The 18766-nt window shown below is 39.8% G+C and overlaps 1 protein-coding gene across 1 annotated transcript in view; it reads right to left on the minus strand.

Moving 5' to 3' along the window:
- Positions 1 to 18766, minus strand: part of SYNE1 (spectrin repeat containing nuclear envelope protein 1) — a 466580-nt gene that overhangs the window by 186526 nt on the left and 261288 nt on the right. Inside the window, exons 74-84 of the mRNA XM_061130284.1 lie at positions 18510 to 18635; positions 16968 to 17144; positions 15652 to 15917; positions 11396 to 13556; positions 9553 to 9890; positions 8987 to 9131; positions 8129 to 8347; positions 7137 to 7396; positions 5499 to 5664; positions 5002 to 5157; positions 837 to 989 (exon numbers count right to left, since the gene is read on the minus strand). Of these exons, the coding sequence (XP_060986267.1) occupies positions 837 to 989; positions 5002 to 5157; positions 5499 to 5664; positions 7137 to 7396; positions 8129 to 8347; positions 8987 to 9131; positions 9553 to 9890; positions 11396 to 13556; positions 15652 to 15917; positions 16968 to 17144; positions 18510 to 18635 (4167 nt within the window). The remainder of the gene's footprint in view (positions 1 to 836; positions 990 to 5001; positions 5158 to 5498; positions 5665 to 7136; positions 7397 to 8128; positions 8348 to 8986; positions 9132 to 9552; positions 9891 to 11395; positions 13557 to 15651; positions 15918 to 16967; positions 17145 to 18509; positions 18636 to 18766) is intronic.

Here is an 18766-nt window from a genome sequence, read left to right on the forward strand (position 1 = left end):
TTTTATAAAAGTCAAACACTATAAAGAATAATTCTACTATGATCTGCTCATTTCTGTTTCTTTGGTTGGAAAGGGAGAGCAGGATGTTTTGTAACTCTGGTGTTTATTTCCTATGAGGCTGAAAGAGCTAAAATTTTCCTTCTGTCCCACCCAAAAAGGATTAGTCACTTCACGCATTGGCAGAGTGAGAACACAGATTTAACGACAAGAACTTCCTTCATTTTGAAATGTATATATGTACTTAAGTTACTCAACCATCATTTAGGCCTTTGACACTCTTCCCTCTTACCTACATATACATACATATTTATGAATTCAGTTTTACTATGATAATAAATTATACTATTGCATTTATAAAATTTCTTTGTGCTGTGCTTAGTCGCTCAGTGGTGTCCAACTCTTTGAGATCCCATAGACTATAGCCCACCAGGCTCCTCTTTCCATGGGGATTCTCCAGGCAAGAATATTGGAGTGGATTGCCATGCCTTCCCCCAGGGGACCTTCCCAACCCCGGGATCAAACCCAGGTCTCCTGCATTGCCAAGTGAATTCTTTACTGACTGAGACACCAGGGAAGCCCAAGAATACTGGAGGGAGTAGCTTATCCCTTTTCCAGGAAATTTTCCCAACCCAGGAATTGAACTGGGGTCTCCCACATTACAGGCAAATTCTTCACAAGCTGAGCTACAAACTACCTGCCTTTATTGTCTGGTTTTGATGAAGCCTGATAAGAAAGTTTTTATTTATTTTTTTAATATCTTCAAAATAAACTAATGCACCCAAAATATTTAAGGCATTGAATAGCACCCCTTATGTTTCCACTTCCCCTTCTTTTACCTTTTGGTCAGTTTTAGCTTGAACTAAATTATCTGTCTTTGCTCTCAGCTTGGTGAGAATAGTTGTGAGATCTCTGGCTATCTTCTGAATTTGCTGGCTGAATTCCTGACTCATGGCCTTGCTCTGTTCAACTTCTTTTACTTTGTCCTGGATCTAAACAATCAATAAAAACAGGAAAACCAATCATGGTTAAAACTGAATAATTAATACTAATAACCTCAATTTTCAGAAGTTGCCAAAAGGCATTGTAGGTCGTCAGTACTGCTTTGGTGTCCATGTACCTCCTCAAACCAGCCACGTGCAGTTACAAGCTCTCCTGGTGTTCCTTGCAGCCTTACCTCCTGCCATTTTTATGTATTTACTGCGCTTTCTGCTGCTATTTCAGCAAAGGAACAAGCAACACATGTACAATGATTCACTCATCAAATGTTTACAGACAGCACTGTAGATAGCTGAGTTTCAATTCTATCTTCTTCATTTATTGTGTGACCTTAAACACACACACTCTTCTAAGCCTTTTTCTTCATAAAATGGAAAACGCTTCCAGATAACTGAAGGCACACATATTCTGTGCACCTTTTCATAAGCAGCTGTTAATGGCCTATTAACGCTTTTTCTAACTTCCAATTACCGTCTTACAGTACGACTGAAAAGCATTGAGCGCATCCAGTGGACAGGAAAATGAAAAAATAGCCGTTAATATTTATACATTTCCAATGGCTTTAATTTGATGTGATAACAAACATTTATATTTTGCTTATAATAAAATGTTGAAGAGAATGTAGTAAAGAAATATTTCCTTTACATAAATGAAAGGCCTTTAAAAATATCTTTAAGTCTTGGGGATGTAATATATAGTAGCATGGTGACTACAGTTAACATTCCTATGCTGTATACTTGAAGGTTGTTAAGAGAGTAGTTCTTAAAAGTTTTCATCACATGAAAAAATTTTATAACTATATGTAGTTTTGAATACTAACTAAATTTATTGTGCGGATCACTTTGTAATATATTGTTGTTGTTCAGTCGCTCAGCTGTGTCCGATTTTTTGCAACCCCATGGACTGCAGCACGCCAGGCTTCCCTGTCTATCACCAGCTCCTGGAGCTTACTCAACTCCTGTCCATTGACTTGGTGATGTCATCCAACCATCTCGTCCTCCATCGTGGCCTTCAATCTTTCCCAGAATCAGGTTCTTTTCCAATGAGTCAGTTCTTCGCCTCAAGTGACCAAAATATGGGAGCTTTAGCTTCAGCATCAGTCCTTCCAGTGAATATTCAGGACTGATTTTCTTTAGGATGGACAGTCCAAGGGACTCTCAAGAGTCTTCTCCAACACCACGGTACAAAAGCATCGATTCTTCAGCACTGAGCCTTCTTTATTTTAGTCTAACTCTCACATCCATACATGACTACTGGAAAAACCATAACTTTGACTAGATGGACTTTTGTTGGCAAAGTAATGTCTCCGCTTTTTAATATCCTGTCTAGGTTGGTCATAGCTTTGATAGCTTACGATGAACAGTATCTAATTCCTGATCTCCGAAGAAGAATTAACTTCAGAACCAGAGACCAGGCTTGATCACTCAAGAGCAGAGTTTTATTAAAGTAAAAAGGGACAGAGAAAGGTTCTGACATAGGCATCAGAAGGGGGACGGAGAGTGCCTCCCTCGCTAGTGTTAGCAAGGGAGTTATGTACTTTTTAAATTATTTATTACAATAAATCAAAAGAATGTCTGAAGGTTTAAAAACTTTGCCAGATCCACTCCCACAATTTACATTTTAGGCTAACAGGATTAGAATTTAACAATAGAAAGATCTTACTAGACCCACTCCCATAATTTACATTTTAAGATATCAGGATTAGTCAGAAGGTTTTCAGGAAGGAGAAACTGTCCTCAAGCAAGATACATTGTTGTTGTATAATCCCTAGTACACAACAAACTGAGTTGTTTGTTGTGTAATCATCAGTTTTGGGCTTAAAGAAAAAAAAAACACAACATTTTATGTGACTAAGACTAAGGAATGTAGAGAAAAAAAAAAAAAAGGTTTGTCTTTTCCTCCTCCTCCTTGAGAACCGCAGACCCCTTTCTTCTCTGGGACCCTGGACTTCTTATCAATCTGCCTAGGAATTGACTCTCAGCTTTTCTTCCAAGGAACAAGCATCTTTTAATTTCATGGTTGCAGTCACCATCTGCAGTGATTTTGGAGCCCAAGAAAATAAAGTCTCTCACTGTTTCTATTGTTTCCCCATCTATTTGCCATGAAGTGATGGGACCAGATGCCATGATCTTTGTTTTTTGAATGTTGACTTTTAAGCCAGCTCTTTCACTGTCCTCTTTCACCTTCATCAAGAGGCTCTTTAATTCCTCTTTCTGCCATAAGGGTGGTACCATCTGCATATCTGAGGTTATTGATGTCTTTCCCAGCAATCTTGATTCCAGCTTGTGCTTCATCCAGCCCACCTTTTCACATGATGTACTCAGCATATAAGTTAAATAAGCAAGTCTACTCCTTTCCCAATTTGGAACCAGTTTCTTGTTCCATGTCCAGTTCTAACTGTTGCTTCTTGACCTGCATACAGACTTTTCAGAAGGCAGGTAAGGTGGTGTGGTATTCCCATCTTTTTAAGAACTGTCCACAGTTTGTTGTGATGCACACAGTCAAAGGCTTTAGCATAGTCAATGAAGCAGAAGTAGATGTTTTGTCAAATCAGATCTCCTTTGTTGCTGTTGTTCAGTTGTGAAGTCCTGTCTGACTCTTTGTGACCCGATGGACTGCATCATGCCAGACTTCCCTGTCATTCACCATCTCCTGGAGGAGCTCAAACTCATGTCCATCGATTGAGTTGGTGACACCATTCAACCATCTCGCCCTGTGTCGCCCCCTTCTCTTTCTGCCCACAATCTTTCCTAGCATCAGGGTCTTTTCCAGTGAGTTGGCTCTTCACATCACATGGCCAGAGTAAAATCTCCTCAGTATCGGGGAAATATATCAAGAAATGAATACTCTTTTTTTATTTCATTATTTTCAGTTGAGTGCTAACATAAATGGAATGCATGTGAATAATTTTATAATAGGGAAATTTATCCAGAGGGGATTAAAAAAATGAGATTTGAACTTTTTTTAAGATCTGAACTTGACAAGTCATCCTTTCTGACAAACCCTCCAATGTCTAAGAAAAACAAATAAGTAAATTAAATATTTAAAATAGAAAACAGCATTTTAATTTAGGTCAAACGCATGATGCAGTAAAATTGGATTTTGATGAGAATTTTTAAACACATTGCATCATACACTGGCAAGTTCAAAAGGGACAACACACTTGCATGAATATTATAGTTTCTGTAGTGCAATACTACTTTGCATTTCATGTAGCATTTTAGAACTATCTTCTCTTTGTTCTATTGACCAGTTTTAACTAAATCGCTTTAGCGTTTGACCACCAAGAAGGTCCTAAAACCCATTATGTTTGCATACAGATGCTACTGAAGCTATTTTCATAAAATACATGGAAGTGTGTCCTCCTTATGAGGTCTAATATAAAAATCTCCCCCTGTTCTAAGTATTATGAATGGCTATGTAACACTTTCCTTAAAAAGAAAAGATTAAAAAAATATATATATATATACACATGTATTATGTTTCATTCCTTTCCTTGGTTGTTTGGAAGCCAGACTGACAGACCTTCCTCTTGATAAAATACAGGACCCTACAGCATGAATTCTGGATAAAAATCTCTTTCCTGATTCTACTTTATTTTTAACTGTTTTCCTTTTATTCAAATATCTTCACCTACTACATCGTGCTGAACCACTGAACTAAAATAACAAATAGAAGAGTGCCTGGCAGACTCTGGGTACTCAATAAATATTTGTTGAATACATGAAATATATCTTGCTTTCTTTGTTTCTTTGAGTAATTGATTTTTGGGGGAAAGGTTAGGGAAATCATAGAAATTATCTTCACTGTTTGACATTATTGTTTACATTTAATAGCATTTCATATGCTTCTTGCCTATGAATAAAACCTTTCATTTAATATTATTGTTTAATACTGATCTGTTTTTAAACTCTGTTTCCATGACTGTGAAAATCCTGCACTATTATACAAGAGCACTGAGCCAATAAAGAATGGAAAGCTACTCTTTCTTAACTGTAGGTTTACCTGATCATGGATAGTTCCTAAGTCCAAGGCCACTTCAGCTAGTTGAAGGGAGAGTTCAGAAGGTAATATAGTAGAAAGACCAAGGTACTTATTCTTCTGTTCTTCAGCCATTTTTTCAACATTCTGTCGGTGATTTGTGGCTTCTGTTAGGAGAATCTGAAGGAAAGATCAACATAAGAAATTTCTAGGAGCCAGATAAGGAAATTGATTTTTACAGGTACAGAGACAAGGATATGTATTGTTCCTCAAAATTGGATTACATGTGGAATTAGAGAAACACATTTACAAAAAGCAAGCTTTTCTTTAGTCTCTAAATAAGAAGCATGTCCACTTCACATGGAATAAAAGAATGTCCAATGAACTAACACTAAGAGTTTTTCATGTAAAACATTTCTAAAAGATTTCACTTCAATATATCATTGAATATAAACAAGAATATCTGATTAAAATTAGCACAGTTTTTTTAAAATGATGAGTCTAGGGAGTGAGTTTTGTACCTTAAGTTCTTCAAGTTGAGCATCTATTTCTATGGTTGGATTTCCCAAGTATTCCTTCGTTTCCTGAACCCAAGATTTTACTGAACTGATTTGTGTCTCCACCACTTCTCGCTCCTTGAGCTCTTGCTTTACTATCTTCCCGTTCTTCTTGACTTTCTCCTGCATGCTTCAGAAACATTAAGGGGAGAAAGCAGACATGGACTGAAAGGAAGCCCCCAATACATGACATCACATTGTCAAAAACAGACGTTAAAAAGTGAAACCTTCTATTTTTTTTCAAGTCAAGACACTTCCCCCAAACTGCCAGATAATTTTCAGTAACATTTAAACTTACTTTAAATACAACAAGAAGACACTTAATGTGAAGTGAATGATTTATCCCTGGAAAATGGAGAGCTGACATACTCCCATGCCACTACACTGCAATCCATTTTCCTGTCTAAAATAACCTGGAGACTGTTTGATTTTTTTTTTAATTTCCTCTTTGGAAATCTACTTATATGGTACAGAATCATCAACCCTAAAAATTAACGTATAATTGGAATATTTGTGCCTATTAGAAACTAGCCGTTAAATAACGAATCAAATTTTGGATATTTTATGACTAATAGTGTTCAGCATCCAAACTATAAGTATTTATTTATTTATTTATTTATTTTTAAGTCTTTATTTAAATTGACATAATTTGGTCACAAAGTTTAAGTAAGTGGAGTCAGATTATCCTGAATTCATCTATCATTGAAGGGGTGAATGTAGGATATGTATGAGTGATATATGACTAGGGCATGGCAACCCCCTTCAGTATTCTTGCCTGGAGAAACCCCATGGACAGAGGAGCCTGGGGAGCTGCTGTCCATGGTTTCGTGAAGAGTCAGATAAGACTGAGCAACTAAGCCCACATAATATTAGTCAACTCAGGAGTTAAACTATATAGTGACATTTCCTCTTTGGTCCAATAAGTAAATCAAGCTGGTTATATATCATTAAGATTAACTTTCTCTATGTTCACTATCAGTAAATGACTCTTATTTACCTGGACTTTGGTATCATCCTTGCTCTAACGTCTCTGTCATCCAGTTTAGCCAATGAGGAATCAAGAGTTATCGAAACCAAATTCTCAGTAGCTCTCAACTGTTAAAATTTCAAGCTTCATTTCTCAAGAACTGCCCCATCACCCATGGGTTCCTTGAAAATGATATACTTATTTCCAAGCTTGCTTACTTGCTGTTCCCTTATCTTCAGAACTCTCCTCCTACCTCATTGACTCGTTCAAGCCTGCTTAGTTTTCAACTTAAATATCCCTTCTGAGGGGAAGCCTTACTTGACTCCTCTCCTAGGTTAGTTGCCTCTGCTCTGATTTCTCTTAGCCCCCTTCAAATGCTCCACCTAAATGCATCTTTAGTTGTCTACCTCTGCTTCTTGACTGCAAACTGCCTGAAGGTAGAGATTGAATCTGTTTGCTTCATCACTACATTTCTAATATGACTAGACATGTACTAGGTAGCAAGGATGATAGAAATAGATGCCCATGTGTTTAAGGTGGCATGGTGGAGCTCCCCAAGACTCTTAATACCCCATTTGTCCCTTTTGGTCATGGCCAAGTTTAGAAACAGAGAAAGAGGGCAGGCGTATAGTTACTTCAGGCACCGGTCCTGCATGGCTGTGATCTCCTGCACCGTGGGTGGCTCTCCTCCAGGGGATGGTGTGACTCCATCCTGGACCATGCCCAGCACTTGTTGCCGCAGCATCCCTAAGGCCGATTGTTGCCCTTCCAACTCCAGGATGAATGTGTCATGATATTCAAGAAAAGTTACGAGTTCTGCTTTTGAGGCCTTCTCCGCTGAGCTTCCCGGTAATTTATCTTGCAGCTGATCAATCACTTCAGTGGCTTTTTTAACCTGATGACAAATGCACACACTATGAAGTTCAAAAGTAAATAAAATGAAAAAGAGAGGACTATTCCAACAAATGCCACAATTGACACTAAAATGTTGAAGCACGGTAGAGACAATGGTGTCAACTCTAAATCTTGGGAAGCTAAATCACGAACAATTCTCTTAACATGGAAGAAAAGGCCACTTCTATTATTCTGGGTTTCAAGATTTAATCTCAAAATAATGTTAGGGCAATCAGGGACTTCATAACATAGAAAAGGGGGATTTATGTTAACATGAATATGTGCCTTTGAGTCACAAAGGAAGATGTGGCTTAAAACACTGAACCCTGTTTAAAAAATAGAAGATATTAAACCTGATTTGAAAAATGAGCCAAATTCCTTCCTTATTTCATGGAAAGACAAAGTATTTTGCACTTTTTCAGGGCCAGGAAAGAAAGTTTCACTAAGAGCCCCACAAATGGGGCAAAATCGGCTTGCTCTCCTCTCAAAATGCAATTGCTTGATTTCTTTCTTTCTTATTAAAATAAATGGGTCTGGACTTGGGACCAAATTGCACATTATATTATGTATTTTATTTCTTGATTTGGTTTTCAAGTCATGGAGATAGAGATTTTTAAAAAAGGCTTTTTACTTTCATAAGGCCAGTTTCAAAAGAGGGACAAAACGTTGCTTTCGAGATACGTTCTCATCAGCGAGGAGACATTACTTTGAGCCCATCAGTAATGGCCATTACCTTATTGTTAAAGCTCGTCCACTCATCCACTGCATCTTCCAGTAACTTCTCCTGGTCCTGGGCCACAGCGCGGAGCCGCGTCCAACGCTGCCAGACAGCTGTTGTTGACCTGCTTATGGCTGCTTTGCTTGCATCATTTCCGGTTTTTTCCAGTTCTGAAGCTTCACCCTCTAAAGCCACGATTTTCTCATGGAAAGAGTTTATTACTGACACTGAAGCCTGGAGTGGGAAGAAGAGAAAAGAAGTTGAAGGGAGAGATGATTTTTTCAAAAACTCTACAGATTTTGGTAAAGTCCAAAATTACCTGCAAAAGAAAATGTTCCTACATACACTTATTTTCTTCTGTTAATTCTTACTTTTACATTTAATTTGTAATTGAGTTAGGCTTGAGTTTTCTAAAGCAGTAAGGTGACATGCTATCTATCTGAATGACATTATCCCATTTTTTTAAATTAGCAAAAGTATAAGTGAACAGAATTTAATATTTAAGTAGTCACATTCTACCTTATATTGCTGTGATACATGAGTGAGACTCAAGTTGTTAACTTTTGAATTTCAATTGAAGTAATCTAAGTTACATCAGAAGGTATTTACTGAAATCTACTATGTCACATCTTATCAGAAGCAAATGTCTCTGAAGATATCTTCTAAAACCTAGCTGTGCATTTCCAATGGAATGCTAAATGAGTGACAGCACTTAAGTTAAAACTGCTATGAAATGTGGTTAAACATGTCCTTTTTGTGCTTACGCAGCCCTTGTGGAAATGAGGATTTGTTGACTTGCTTCTTGAACTCTCATAGTGCAAAGACCCATTACAGCTACAATGACAAGAGTATTAAAAACAACGGCAAACTAACCTTATGTTCTGATAATTTTTCTTCTGCTTCGTGACTGGAAGAAGTCTTCAATAAAGAAAACTCAGACAATTTCTTTTCAGCTTCATTCATCAATTCTATAACCTCTTCCCTTGCTTTCTGATAGTCCTGCCACTGAGCTGCACATCTTGAACAAAATCCAACAAAAGTCAAGAGACAACTTAAAATCACACATTTCTATGCAAGAGCTCCGAGGTCAATCTGTCTAGGGATACTCAAAAGAATGAATTTACATGATAATCTGCATCCTTGCGCTCCTGCTCCTGCTTAGTTGCTCAGTCATGTCTGACTTTTGGTGACCCCATGGGCTATAACCCACCAGGCTCCTCTGTCTGTGGGATGTCCCAGGCAAGAATACTGGAGTGAGTTACCATTCCCTTCTCCAGGGGTCTTTTCGACCCAGGGATTGAACCCCAGTCTCTTGAATTGCAGGCAGATTCTTTACCTTTTGAGCCACCGGGGAAGCCCATGTACATCCTTAATGTATTCCTATTTTCTATGTGAAAACCCATTTCACTAGAATATAAAGAACAAAGTAATTTCTGTACCTCTGCAAGAGATCTAACTGGGCATGTGAATCCTGTATTATCGTCTGACTCTTCTCTTCCAGGGAGGCCATTTTCTGTGCTAGGTCCTCTTTTCCAGTCGGCTTGATGAGTGGGTCCAGGTTGGCTACCAGGCTTTGGAGCTCCTCCAGATTGCTGTGGAACTGATCCTCTGCACTAAAAAATTCCATGTGGCTTTTGAGACTCTCCTCCGCACTCTCCACATCTAGGCCGTTGCCTGTCAGCTGTAACATCTCATGAGCGTCCTCAAGCCAGTCGTTAGCAGCTTGAAACACTTGATAGTACCTTTGACACTGACTGTATATTTGAGTCAAGGTAGTCTGAAAAACAGCAAAGCAAACACAGTCAACTCTCATTTGCAATCTGTTTCCCGAAAATTGTTTACACCTTCCATTTCTTTTCAGGTCTCAGTCTCATGGTGGTATGTCTGCAAGTGAATTGACGAGCTGGTGACATTTGTTTTGTTTTTAGTACAACTAATTATTATCCTGTACTTTTCCTTCAGCTCTTCTTCTTATAATTTTATTATCTCAGTTAAAATACACAAGCAAGGACATAGACAGAATAGAAATTTATGATGGTTCTGAAATGTCTTCTCTCTAAAGAAAAAGTATAATGATTAGCAATATGTGGCAGAATGAATATTCACTAAAGTGAAATAATGCCTTAGGTAGTGTGTGTGTTCTCAGTCACATTTGACTCTGCGCTCCCATGGACTGTAGCCCACCGAGCTCTTCTGCCCATGTAATTTTCCAGACAAGAATATTGAGTGGGTTGCCATTTCCTTCTCCAGGGGATCTTTCCCAACCCAGGGAGTGGACCCACATCTCTAGCATCTCCTTGCATTGGCAGGCAGATTTTTTACCTCTGTGCCACCTGGGAAGACCCAGTTCCTCAGGTAGGAAGGAATATAACAAGACCAGTGGGAATGTAAACTGGTAAAACCACTATGGAAAACAGCATAGAAATTCCTCAAGAAATTAACCACCAATATGATCCATCAATCTCACTCCTGGGTATTTAACCAAAGAAAACAAAATCACTACCTCAAAGAGAAATCTGTACTTTCATGTTCGTACCAGTGTTATTTACAATAGTCAAGGTATAGAAATAACCAAAGTGCCCATCCACAGATGAATGAATTTTAAAAAATACACATCTTGGAATATTATGGCTGGTTGAAATTCCATAGAAGCAGAAGGACTGAGAACAGATGTGGGGAAAATGGGCCAAGGTATTAAAGCAAGTAAACTTCTGGTCAGGCTAAGGTTCATAGGGTCGCACAGAGTTGGACCTGACTGAAGCAACTTAGCACCCACTCTATTATTTATTACCTCTCCAAACGGAGAGAGAGAACCAAGATGTTCTTGTGTTAAAACGAAGTCCTATCAACATGGAAACCACATGAAATGAATACCATGAGCATAAACAGTAAAAACATCCTTTTAAGTTGTGATTGAAGATGATTCCATGAAGTAGCAAAAAAAAAAAGAAAAGAAAAATATTAAGGGAAGCAATTCAAAGTAAAAAAAAAACAACTCATATCTGTTTGCTACTATGCTTAGTTGCTCGCTTCATTCCTGACTCTTTGCAGCCCCATGGACCATAGCTCTCCAGGCTCCTCCGTCTACGGGGATTCTCCAGGCAAGAATGCTGGAGTGGGTTGGCATGCCCTCCTCTAGGGGATCTTTCCAACCCAGGGATCGAACCCAGGTCTCCCACCTTGCAGGCAGATTCTTTACCAGCTGATCTGCCAGGGAAGCCTCACACTTGTTTACAAAGAAGCGAAGTGAGAAAAATGGAGCAGAAGCCCCGTGGCACCCACCTGTCTGGTGCGGAGCGCTTCCTGCAGGGCCCCATCTAGCTCCGAGAGCTCAGCCAGCGTGCGCTGTAGGTCGGCGGAGATCAGCTCCTTGGCTCTCGTGAATTTCTCCTTCTCCTTGTTACTCAGTGCAGTCATGATCCTCAGGCTGGACTGCACCTCTTCCTGATGGATCTGGACCTTTCTGATCTCCTCCTGGATGTCCCGCAGGTTCGGGTCCAGGCACAGCGGTCCGCTCAGGGCTGCCTCCACGCTCCGCAGCCAGTCCAAGGAGCGGCTCAGCTCTGTCTGGAAGTCTCTACTCTGCACCATGCGGCTCTCACATTCCGTCACCGTCGCGCCAATGGCAGATGTGAGCAGTTTTAACTCCTCTTGCCAGGCCTGGAGCTGATGCTTGGCTTTCTCGTAAGCTGCGGGGTCGAGATGAGAAACGAGATCTTCGAGATGCCTGGTGACACGTTTTAGGAGAATTCCGGAATTCTGGAGGTTTCCTGCCAGGGAGTGATACACTTTGAGCTTCTCCTCCGCGGGCAGTGTCTCTTCGTTCACCTTGGACTGCTCCATCCTCACAGCTTCTAGCTGTTTCTCTAGCTGGTGGCACATCCTCTCGTGTTCCTGGTAAGCACTGGTGGTGTCTTCTAAGAAGCTCACCCTCTGTTCTGTCTGTCGCTTCAGCCTGTGGTACAGGGTGATGAGCTGTGGCATCTTGTCTGGTTGCCATGGCTGCCCGGTGCTGCGAAAACTTTCTTTCTTCTGGTTCAGTTCGTCCACGGCTTCGGCGAGCCCTGCCACCTCGCCCCCCAGAGCACGCCAGCCATCCTGAAGAGACAGAGCCTCTTCGACGCTCAGGCGGCCAGGGATGTGGCTCATCCTGGAGAACTGGTCTTCAAGGTCACGCAGAGACTGGCTTGTCAACTCGATCAAGGAGGCGTATTCTTTCCGAGCCAGCATCGCCTCTTGGACTTTATAGAACTTGTCTTTAGCCAGGTGGACGATCACGTTAAACTGCAGGGGCAGTGCGTGGAGCTTTTCGTTGAGGTAGGAATGGTCCACTTCATTCAGCGTGGGCAGGATGGCCTGTCCAGTTCTCTGCAGCGAAAGTAGGAGGTTTTCATATTCTGGAGACTGTTCGAGAATGTGTTGGTATTTGGCGAGCTGTGTGTGAAGCTCGGCAGTCTCATTCATTAGGTTGATCTCGGGAAAGGTAACGATATCTGCTTGTTTGAGCCAGTGACAGGCTTTATCAAAGTCTTCCTTAAAATGCTTCCTAGAAACCAGATTTTTCTCCAGCTCTTGTAGCCGATGGCTGCACTTCTGTAGCACACTGTCATAGACGCTCTGCAATTCCTGGAGCTTCCCCAGGACCTCACTCTTTTCCTGCTCTGTGACTCCTTTCATCAACTCGCGACCCTGGGCCCAAAGTCCAGTGACCTCGTTTTGGTAAGTCTTAAGGCTGGCTTGCGCACTTTTACATGTTTTCACCTGTTTGCTCACGTCATCCGGTAGCAGGCAGATATGTTCACGGAACATTATCTTGCGCTCGTGTTGCTGAATCTGGCTGGTCGCCTGGAACACCGCCATGAGAAACTGGGTTTTCTCGGACAAAGCCTTGTTTAAGTACTTCCGTCTCTGGCCCACTAAGTCGCTGAGACTACTCACGTGCCTTTGTGCATCCGACAGTGCCTTCTGGATTATCTGCCTCTCGTTGAGGCCAAGATCAGCCATCACCCTGTCAGCATCCTTCGTGAGAGATTTCAGGAGCATCTGCTTGGCCTCCAGTTCGCTGCAAATGGCAAGGTGATCCATGAGCAGGTTCTGAGCCATGTCAGGCGGGGGGCTCTGCTTCAGGGCCTCGGCGATGTTGGGCTGTTGCTCTTCCGCCCACTCCATCAGCTCCTGAAACCTGGACCGAACCACACTGAGCTCCTCCAGGTTGGTGATGGACACTTGGATTTTTCTTTTAACGAGGTCCTCTAGTTGAAACCAGCGTTGTTCAAGGTGACTCGTCTGTTCTTTGACTAGTTCTTTGTCATCTAAATTCAGATGTTCTATCATTTTCTGCTTTTGCTCTTTCAGATCCTCAATGGCCTTCTTTCTCTCCTGCAATGCCAGGGCCAACTTTTTCAAAGCTTCCAGGTGAGCGGCTGTACTCTCTGCATCAGATCTGTATTAAAGCACATAAAGTCAAGTTAACTTTAGTCCATATCTGTGCTTGTTTGTATCATGTTAAATTGCACATTACCATCTTCTTTAAGTGGGTGTTCTTAGCTTAGAGTTACTCAATTCATGGCTTATTGACAGAGATTCTGTAGTTACTATGGAATATAGTGTTAGTCATTCAGTCATGTCCAACTCGTTGCGTGTCCAACTCTTTCCCCATGGACTGTAGCTCACCAGGCTCCTCTGTTCATGGGATTCTCCAGGCAAGAATCCTGGAGTGGGTTACCATTTCATTCTCCACTATAGAATATAAGACCCATATATTTCCATAGCAGAAGTTGAACCAAGATAGTTTGCCTAGAAACTTCTCTGCTCTCAACCTCTGCTCTTGTTAGCTAAGATTGCCCTCCCATCACATCTGACATGTACTTGTAGCTTCTTCCTCTGGCTCTCATCAACAGAACAGCATCTGCATATTAACAAGACCCCTTGATGATGTGTGGAAACACAAAATACTGAGAAACACTGATCTACTGCGTTCTTGACAATGGCACTTAAAGGAATTAAGTGATGTGTGATTTCTGTGCTTTCCTGAGAGAAGTTCCAGCAAACAACCCCGTGGTAGACAGTATGCCATGTGTAAGGTATAACCAATGACTGTAACAGCTGCTCATTGGGATAACTCAGACATTTTCTGTGTATCATTAGAAGCTTTAAAAGTAAGTGTGAGATGCAAAGAATTCTCATTCCTTTGACTACAAGACACACATGAGAAAAATTGAATCTTAGAGTCTTTTTCACTTACAAAACAATTAGTTCTGAAGTATGAGGAGGCGTGTTGGGAGTCTATATGATAACTTCTGTTTGAGACATATTGTGCTGTTCTTAGTCACTCAGCTGTGTCTGACACTTTGCAACCCTATGGACTGTAGCCTGCCAGGCTCCTCTGTCCATAGGGATTCTCCAGGCAAGAATACTGGAGTGGGTTGCCATGGACATATTGAGTCTGTTGTGTTTGTGGGTTAACCAGACCCAGGTGCTACTGTCAGCCTGAAATACAGGCTTTTGCTGACACTGGATTTATCCCAAAGACTAGTAAAATGTTGAGCATCAAGAAAAAGTAAACACATCAGAAAGTAGTGTACCTCCTCTAAAACAGAAACCCACATAAACAAAAAGTCCACAATTGGATTACACCTAAAATATGTTTTCAGTTTTAATTGCCACAAATTAATAAATCTGGGCAGAAAAAGCACAGATTTTAATAAATCACAGTGATCAGAATTACAGAAAGATTTCTATATGATGACTTTCTGTATGTGGGGGTGAGGGAATCCTTTTCAAAGAAAAAGTAAAGAGGGGTTCAGTTGCTATAAAATCAAATATGTTTGTCACTTAGTCATGTCTGATTCTGTGATTCTATATACTGTAGCCCTCCAGGCTCCTCTGTCTGTGGAATTCTCCAGGCAACAATACTGGAGTGGGTAGCCATTTCCTTCTCCAGGGGATCTTCCCGGCCCAGGGATTAAACCCAGGTCTCCTGTATTGCAGGCAGACTCTTGACCATCTGAGCCATCAGGGAAGCCATAAGATACACATTAATTGAATTCAGATTGTTCATTAAGTTCTCGAATACCACAAGTACAAGAAAAAACTAGACTGAATTACATAGAATGTCTTACTTCACAGAATTGGCAAGAAACCTATGGAACTTGTTTCAGGAAGGATTCATGTCCTCAATTTACAGATAAGAGTCCCATAACAGGTAATTAAAACTAGAAATATTCTTGGGATGTACTTTAAAGTCAAAGTGTAACAGCTCTGAAATATTCCTGATGTCACAGGTAGAATCAATACTGTTTTCAAACATTTTCCTTTTATCCACTACTTAAATTAATATTGTGTGAAGAAAATCATGATTCTGTATGCATACAATCACACAAGACTCTTAATAATGTTTTATCAGTATTTAAATTTGATTTATGCATCCATGATAGAAAATGGATGTTTAACATGTAAGAAAGATATTTTTGATTTTTATAGAAATTAAGAAATTTCTGGCTTAGCTTTTTGGTGGCCCACTAGAGAACTGCTGTTACCTGGCTAAGTTATCCCATTCTGTGGTAAATTTTTCTAAGAACCCTTCGACAACGTTCATACGGTCGTGGTAATCTCGTGTTCTCTGGAGATCTTCTTCTCTTTGCAAGCACAGATTGTTGGACTGAAGGCACAGATCCAGCCACTGGTCATTTAAATGACTTATTTCCTTGTGTTCAGGGGACTCTTGCTTCTTGGTTAACTCATCCACCTTCTCTGTAATAGTGTTCACCGATGCCTGTTTGCACTGTAGCTTCTTAACAAAATCCTAAAGGATAACAACAATAAAATAAACAATATATTATAACCTGCTCCCCACATAAATACAGATTGAAGCACAGAATCAGTACCTTTGAACACTTTAAGTAACTGAAGAATGTATACTGAGGGACAGAGAAAGCCATCATGCTTTCTTATGAATACAAATTTCCAAGTATATAAGAGTCAAAGGGAAACTGCGGTATCTTCTTGTGTTACTTCAGAAAGTTAAAAGAAAAACTGATAAATGTGGAACAATATTGTAGTCACTAAGAGAAAAAGTTAACATTCTGTCTTAAAGTGTATCCTTAGTGTTCTAAAAAATTTTAAGGTTCATGGTTTTGAAAAAAAAATCTAATTTATCTCCTCTCTATTTTTCTTTCTCTATATGCAGACAACATTCCAGCAGAAAATATAAATGACTGATTATCACAGGGAGAACATAAACCTTAAAGTTTGTTAAAAATCTGGTACAACTTCCAATCAGGTTAATTTAATAATTTTCTATTGCATTTTAAATATATAAATATTGTATTACATTTAAGCTTGCTATGTTAACATATATATATCACATATTATATTTATTTATTATTTACTTTTTGGCTGTGCCTTGTGGCTTGCAAGATCTTAGTTTCCCAACCAGGGACTGAACCCAGGACCCAGCGGTGAAAGGGCTGAGTCCTAACCACTGGAGTGCCTAAATATATGTTTAATAAATTGATACATTTACAGTCCTACAGCTTTAGCAATTTCTGTGATGAGAAGCTAATAAATAGTAAGGCTCTGTGTTTGTTTAGAGACACAGTCTTCTGGTTCCGCCAGCTGAACCACAGTTGTTTTGTTCATAAACAAGCTACAGAGCGAATGTCCTTCAATGCAAGTAGCCAATGGGAACTCCCAGAAAATATCTGAATGTTAACTTTCTGATCTGTACTCTTCTGGCACCAAATGAACGTGGTTCTGATTCTATCTTGTTCTTTAACTAACTGTGTGTAAGGACTGGCCGACACATACCCATGCTGGTTGCCTCTGTCTCCCCTGGAGACACGTGAATTCCTACCTTTACTTGAGATACCATGTTCTGTGCAATGTTTAGCTCCAGTTCTGAGTGCCTCCTCTTCATATTCTGCAGCTGCTGATCGGCATCCTGGAGGTAAATCCAGAGTTCAGCCTTCATGTGCTTGATCTCCTCCCAGCCCTGAGTTAGGTTCTGTGCCTGGGCAAGCCTTTGTTCGATCTGGAGAAAACACAGAGGCAAAAGTTAGCAGCAAAAGACAGAAACACTTATGTTCAGTAAATCAGCCTGTCCATGTACGCAGGCCAACACTTGGGTACACATACACACAGTGATAAATTCCCCCCCCCGCCTCCAAATTATTTGCTCCAAGAAAACCAGATTTTATGTTTCAGTTTTCTAAAGACTAAGTGTCAAAGACTTATGCCATACGATTTCAATCAGTACTGTGAGGCTTTAGAAGTTCTACCAATTTATTAGGTCAGAAGCTGCCCTGATGGTTTTTTTTTAACATGGGGCATTTCAGTAGACACATCTGTTTGACAGACTCAACAATGTGGTCTTGGGGTTAACTAGAAAAGACTTATATTGTTCTCTATCACACATTCGCTGATACCTCTCATAGAACACTGAGTTATTAATGTTTTGGATATATGTTTAGATCTGCTTCACTGATTTTTGAACTTTTTTCAATAATCCATTTCTGTAAAAAATATAGATGCTCTATCATCTTTTTTAAAGATTTAAAAACAGACTTGCTCTGGTAATATAGTAAAATATAAAAGTAAAAAAAATGTTATTTTAATATTTATATTATAATTATTTATCTTAATTTCTTTTTTCTTTTAGAACATTTTACTCTTCTGGAATATTTAATCAATTAAATACCAAAACCGGGTCTTTTTTTTTTTTTTTTTTAATCCGAACACATTGCAGAATTTAAGGCAGCAGCAGAAGGCACGTGACCTCTATGGTGCCATCTATCCGCTGCTCAGAGGTACTGCTGATTCCTCACAACCCTGCCCAAAAAGCCCAAACACAGCTTCAGGATTCTTATCAACACCACCCTCAGCCACTGCCGATGAATTAGCAGAGTCATGGCAGATGTTTGCTATCCTAAGAGAATGCAAGGGTCAGGAGTCCCTTTCACACTAAGTATGACCCTTTCATACGCACTTTATAGGACCCTTTCATAGTAAGTCCCTTTCATACATTCATACATAAGTATGACCTAAAGAAAATGATGGAAAAGAACAACAACAAAAATGATCAGAAAAATATAGGAAAAGAAGAAGAACGCTAATTGAAGAGACAAGAGAAAAGAGGCACAAATGTTCAGCAGTTCAATGGGACTAAGTATTTCAGTTCCATTTCAGAGGCGTCAGTATCAGAGTGTGCCTACTTTTCTGTGACTCAGCTGAAATTCAATACATACTTATCATAATGCCTGAAGGAGCATATAGCAAGAATAATCCAAGGAGAATTTTTTTTTCACATGTAACTTAACAGCAGCAGCAGCAACATGCAAGCAAGAGAATATGATCAAACAGACATATCCAATGTCAGTTTTTTAAAAACTTTTTTTACCATTTGTTCTGTTTGTTGAATATCTTTTGCAGTAGTTTTCACTGAAGAGTTTGACAGGTCACACATGGAGCACAGAAGATCTAGGTAGGTCCTTGCTTGTTCCTGCAAAGCTCTGAAGTGTTTGACCTAAAAAAAAAAAAAAAAAAAAAAAAACTGTTAGAGTGAAAAGAGGCATGCTATATTTAGATAGCAAATATTTGTACATTTGCAGTATTTTGTTGACATTTCAAAAATAATCTTGCTATACTCAGTGTTTT

The sequence above is a fragment of the Dama dama genome, chromosome 26 (genome assembly GCF_033118175.1).
Source record: "Dama dama isolate Ldn47 chromosome 26, ASM3311817v1, whole genome shotgun sequence".
Classification (NCBI taxonomy): domain Eukaryota; kingdom Metazoa; phylum Chordata; class Mammalia; order Artiodactyla; family Cervidae; genus Dama; species Dama dama.